Genomic DNA, 5,456 nt, shown 5'->3' on the forward strand with positions numbered 1-5,456 from the left:
AAGCCTGAGAGGAGCGAGAGAGGGTAATAACAGATTCAGAGGCTGCAGCGAGGACCGAGAGGGAGAGAGCCAAGGAGGAGACCCTGAGAGATATGGGGGCCGAGGAGAGGGCCGGAGCTCGGGTACATGGGCCCAGAGTGACTGCAGTGACAGAGGTGGAGGGTTTGGCTTGTGTCCCTTTTACAGCGGAGGGGTATATGCACCCGCGCCACACTTGTTCGTGCCATCGGGCTTTGCGGCGTATAGGCCACGGTGGACGGAGTACGACCCTGAGCTCGTCCTGAGAGATCTCGAGACTCATATTTCGAGCAGCTGGACAGAGGTAAACTTCCAAAAACCTCCTTTGTAGTTTCTAATATGAACTTGTCTGTTTGTACTTGAATTTTGAAACACACGATAATCCGCGAGAGAAAAGATTAAGCTGTAATACCATGATCTTTGCCTCAAATGCCATGCACGTAACATAATAACTTGAACCAACCATCTGTTATCAAGTTGTATTGATTACCTAGAACTTGAAAATGAAAATTTGGCATGCTAACACACTTCTTGGGCTTGAAACAGGCAAAAGCAAAGCAAAGGGATATTCGCGGCTTTGGAGGCGCATGTAGCTCTTTGGCATTGTACTAGGGTTTGCCAGCGAGAGTGAGGCAGTTGGTGGACGAGGCAGGTTTCGGCGAGTTCATACAGACCCTTGCACCGGCAAGAAATGATCATGCCATCCTGGTTCCGCTCGCGGAGAGGTGCAAGGATACTACCAACACCTTTCACCTTCCTCCAGGGGAGATGACGGTGACACCTACTGACTTCGTGGCGATCACCGGTTTGAGAGTCGGGGGTGAGCCCATCCCGTTTGACTCGGGCATTCATGAAGACCCAGTTGCTTTGGAGTGGTTCTTGGGAGAGGCGCCCAAGATTGAAGAAGGGATGGCCAGGTACGGGCAGTTCACCAAATACCTCAAGAAAGAGGTGACAACTGAACAGGAAGCGGAACAGATGGCCCGAACATACTTGTTGTACCTCTTTGGCGCGACCTTGTACCCGAATAGGCGCAGCAAGGTCCATTTGTCATACTTGCCTGCACTGAGAGACCTGAGGACAACCTTGCGTTTTGACTGGGGTGGAGCGACATTGGGCGCGGCCTATGGCTTCCTGGGGGACTCGTCGAGGACGGAAATGAGCACTGCTTGGGTATTGGAGAATCTGGGAGGTAAGATTTCAATAGAGTAAAACACAATTTCATATTACACTTATATCCATTTGATTGTATAGCCTGCTTGATTGTATTATTGTATGCACTGATGACTTGCTTTGCTTGTGAACCATGCAGCTTTGGGCCTACAAGGTTTTGAACATGTGCCGCCCAGCATCCAAAAGCTTGGATGTGGGGATTCTCCCGCGTGCTCATATTTGGAGTAAAAAGAACATGGGAGAGAAGAAAGGAAGAGGCGATCTGAACGGCTTCCGGATATACCTTGACGAGCTCCGACCTTCACAGGTTTGACATAAAATTCAACCGAATAAAGTACACATCCTCTTGTATTGCTTTAATGCTGTTGCCGATCAATACTTGCATTGTCCCTCTATCCTGTGTGCAGATTGAATGGGATCCTTGGAGAGTGGCAGGGCTAGAGCCCGAGTACCTAGCTAGGAGCAGGGTTGTGACAGCTAACAGGGTGTTGTTGGAGTCAGCCTTTGGCTAGCAGTGGTACTTGGGTGACCGGGTGACACACCAGTCCCTTGGCTATTCTGAGTTCCAGGTGCCAGGGCCACTTCCACCGCTAGCCTCAGACACAGGGGAGTACACACTGGCTGAGCTGGAAAGGTTTACACGGCCTGACACCGATCTGACATGTCACTTATGTCCCGATATGGACTATGCGACATACCAGAGGGAGCGTTTGGCAGGGCCGTTGAGAGTCCGGGACTTCAGAGAGGTCCAGAGTCAGGCTCATGGAGCTGCTGAGGAGAGGAGAGCTGCAGGAGAGAAAGAGAAAGGTGGCAAAGGCCGTGTGAGACGAAGCCTGAGCGGACCAGTAAGAGGTGGGCCACCAGAGCTCCTGTGGAAGATAGCCGTGGTAGATTCTCAGGGCAATCCGGCCGAACTGCACCTAGCTCCTGCCAGAGTTGAGCCCACGCCAATTACTGTTCCAGTAAGACGTTTCTTTTCATTACATTGTCATTAAGATTGGATTATCACTGAATTGCCCGATAACTCCCAATCCGTTTTTGCAGGTACCAACTGAGTGGGCGAATGAAGCTGTTCGTCGCATGCTTGCATTGGAGAACATAGTAAGAAGAACGGCAAGTGGTTTGCCATTGGACTTGTGCTATCTAACGCCAACTCCACCACCGGCGGCTCAGAGGTCTTAGGTATACCCTTCAAAAAAACGATACATTCCTGCTTTCGATACTTGATGAATGCATCCTTCCGCTTGATACATATTATGCTTTGATAATTATTGATTTGAAACTGACCATACCTGCTTTCAAACATACAATATGCACAATGTATACTAATGCACAAAAAATTTTAACATGTAGGTGCAAGGACGGGCGGCTCCTAGGAGGAAGAGTGTTAGAGACCCTCCGCAAAAGAAGCTGGCAACGAGGACTCCCACTCCCCCAATCACTACCAGGCGAGAGGCCCGGAGCCGACTGTCGCGAGGGAGGAGGTAGCCCGAGAGGTTGTGGCGCACGCAGAGGAGCGGTACCAAATCAAGATGCGCCAGAAACCCACACAAGACGAGCCGGTCCGCAAGAAGCGACTGATCCTGCCTGAGCTCTCTGAGGAGGAGGACGAAGAAGAGGAAGAAGAAGGAGAAGAGGAAGAACAGGAAGAAGAGGGGGAAGAGGGGTCGTCTGACCACAGCGGCTCTGACGACACTACGAAAGACCCTGGGTACAAATAGGACCCTAGAGAGAGAGACGACAACGGCGGCTGGCTTGGAGAGGACTGAGGACCACTACGAAGCCTCACCCTATTTCTCGCACTTTTGACTTTTGCTTTCGGGCCTGCGTGCCCAAGTAGATAGGTAGCAGATGGTCCTAGCTGACATTTGATAGCCGTTTTAAGGCCTGTGTGCCTTTTGATTTGCGGGCGGATGTGCCGTAGGTAAACATGATGACTTGATTGGCCGATGCGCCACACATGCAGTTGCTTTCTTCATTTTGACATGGATAGATCATGGTTTAGCTATAAAATTTGCATTTTCATGGTTTATTTACTCTTTGTAATAGATTAGAGTATATAAGAATTCACCACTAATACCGTACTTGCATTGATGACGTACTGAGATTGCTCAAAGACACACATATGCGTGTAAATGTGACTACTTCAGAAGAAAATCAAGATTGTACCTTTGGACACAACCAGGATACGTGAACATGGGAAAATATAATGAAACCTTGGGCATTGATAGGCCAAAACTCACAATACTTTGATTTTGACAAAACCGATATTTCCATTAGATCACACGTGTATAAGATGACCTACACGAGTGGACGGATTGGAGAAACATGTTATGAAACACAAATTAGACCAAAAAGTGCTAAAAAAGACACAAAATGGACATAAGATGGAAAACATGAATCTATTATGTTCTGGACAGAAACCGACACCTCCGTATAGTCATATTAGGTCGCCATGACCTGTACAGCATGAGAGAATGGGACCAAAGCCTCTAAAACGAATTTCGACCTCCCGAAATCACCATGTGAACCTAAAACGGGCCGCCGAGAGTCCAGAATCTTCGTTATATGAGATGTTTTGAATCCGATGCTTGGACACAGTCATGCATACTCATAATGACTTGCTGGAACCATTGGAACGGCAAAATACCCCTTGAAATGAAAAATGACCAAAATTGGTCAGTAGCTTATGTAAACTGTCAAATTGCAGACTGAACCATCGCGCGACGAACTGGAACAAGCGCGCGATGGAAGAACAGTCACCTAATGGACAAATGATCGCGCGACAAAGTGAGACAATCGTGCGATGGATTGTCTCAACTAAGCCACCTTTGTTTGACCAGCCTTGAATCTGAGATGTTGAAAGCCTTGTCACTGTCCTTGGCCGTCCAGGATAACTCTTGGGTAATCCACAAGTGTGCCCTTACATTGAAGGGGGACAATGCCACCTTGCCTAGATATTTGTCTTGGAAAAGGGAGATATTTTCATGAGTTTGGCTATAAAAGACTTCCCTGCAAAGCTAGAATTTCCAACACTCCCCAATATGGCAAATAACCTTCCAATCTTGATCAGTCCATGGCTAACGACCTTTGTCGCCGGAGATTGGCTATCATTCTGATCCCACGGGTTGGCCATTTTTCGCTTTCTCCGAAGCGTGAGGGTCCGGCCTGAAATTCTGATGGCGGCCCTACGGTTTTGGGACCCAGATGTTCATGTCTTTAGGTTCGGGGACAACGAGCTATGTCCAACCGTGGAAGAATTCCAAGCATACCTCCAAGGGTTTGCTTCGAGCGTGATTGTTGTGCCACCCTACAGGAAGAGTATGCTAAAACTTCTACAATCATGTCTCGCCATCACAAGAGGAGCAGTCGAAAGTCTGTTAACTGGGGGAGAGATTAACATTATGCGCCTGATGGAATGGTACGGGCCCGAGGGAAATACTGAGGACACCGCTCTACAGGCTCGGTGTCGATTTGCTTTGGTAATTAGTGTCCTTGCTGCATACTTGTTGGTTTCTCCCAACGGACGAGTTAACCCCTCACTGGTCAGCGTGGCCGCTCAGTTGGGTGCTCGGAGGGGCGTCGTACCATTGGTTCTGGCCGAAACTCTCTTTGGTTTGGATTTGGTTTCCATCGGTCAAACAGAGATATTTAGCGGTAGTCCACTCCTATTGCAAGTAGACTCTCACTCAGCTCACATTTTTCCAGTTTTCACACATTCTATTTTTATCTCAACTCTCAGCTAAGGCTATGTCAGAGCTCCTCACTTGTTTTCTCTCTCAAGCTTTATATGACTCCTTACTTGTCTTTCCACTCATGCAGCTCTGGCTATCAGATAAATTGGGACTGCTCACAGCACTGGAGGCAAACTGGCCTCATCTGCCTGGCCGAATGCAATTGCGGGGCATGATCTATCCAGAAATGTCCGTGCATCAGTGGTACACGTTCATGAAGGAAATGCTACCGAATGAGATCATCTAAAGGCATGAGGCCTTGAACATTCCAGACATGGCCCTGAATTCCGCAGGTTTCGAAAGAATGGTGATAGCCGGACTGACAGCTTTCACATTCTATATTCCCGGTCGCATCCTCTGCCAGTTAGGGATAAGCCAAGGACTGCACCAAGCCGGGGTCGAAACCTTTAACGTCCCTGGGTTCACTGCCCAAAACCTGATAGGATATGAGCACAATTGGGGCCTGAGGCAACTCGGCAGAGCAGACCCAGATTACAGTACGGAGCTCAGGCATCGATACAAAGTATGGCT

General features: G+C 48.6%; 1 protein-coding gene across 1 annotated transcript; it reads left to right on the forward strand.

Annotated features, from left to right (window-relative positions):
- Positions 1-1,330: 1,330 nt before the first annotated feature.
- LOC131327401 (uncharacterized) lies at positions 1,331-3,223 on the forward strand. The gene is made up of 4 exons (XM_058360539.1): positions 1,331-1,498; positions 1,599-2,153; positions 2,236-2,373; positions 2,545-3,223. Exons 2-3 carry the CDS (start codon positions 1,872-1,874, stop codon positions 2,371-2,373), a joined length of 420 nt encoding a protein of 139 aa, XP_058216522.1. The 5' UTR covers positions 1,331-1,498; positions 1,599-1,871; the 3' UTR covers positions 2,545-3,223.
- Positions 3,224-5,456: the final 2,233 nt, after the last annotated feature.

The sequence above is a fragment of the Rhododendron vialii genome, chromosome 5a, assembly GCF_030253575.1.
Source record: "Rhododendron vialii isolate Sample 1 chromosome 5a, ASM3025357v1".
Classification (NCBI taxonomy): Eukaryota; Viridiplantae; Streptophyta; class Magnoliopsida; order Ericales; family Ericaceae; genus Rhododendron; species Rhododendron vialii.

Bases quoted from the DNA above. Each gene is read 5' to 3' on its own strand.
- LOC131327401 (XM_058360539.1), top strand. From the start codon at position 1,872: ATGGACTATGCGACATACCAGAGGGAGCGTTTGGCAGGGCCGTTGAGA. The intron at 2,154-2,235 runs GTAAGACGTTTC...CCGTTTTTGCAG, and splicing joins CCACGCCAATTACTGTTCCA to GTACCAACTGAGTGGGCGAA.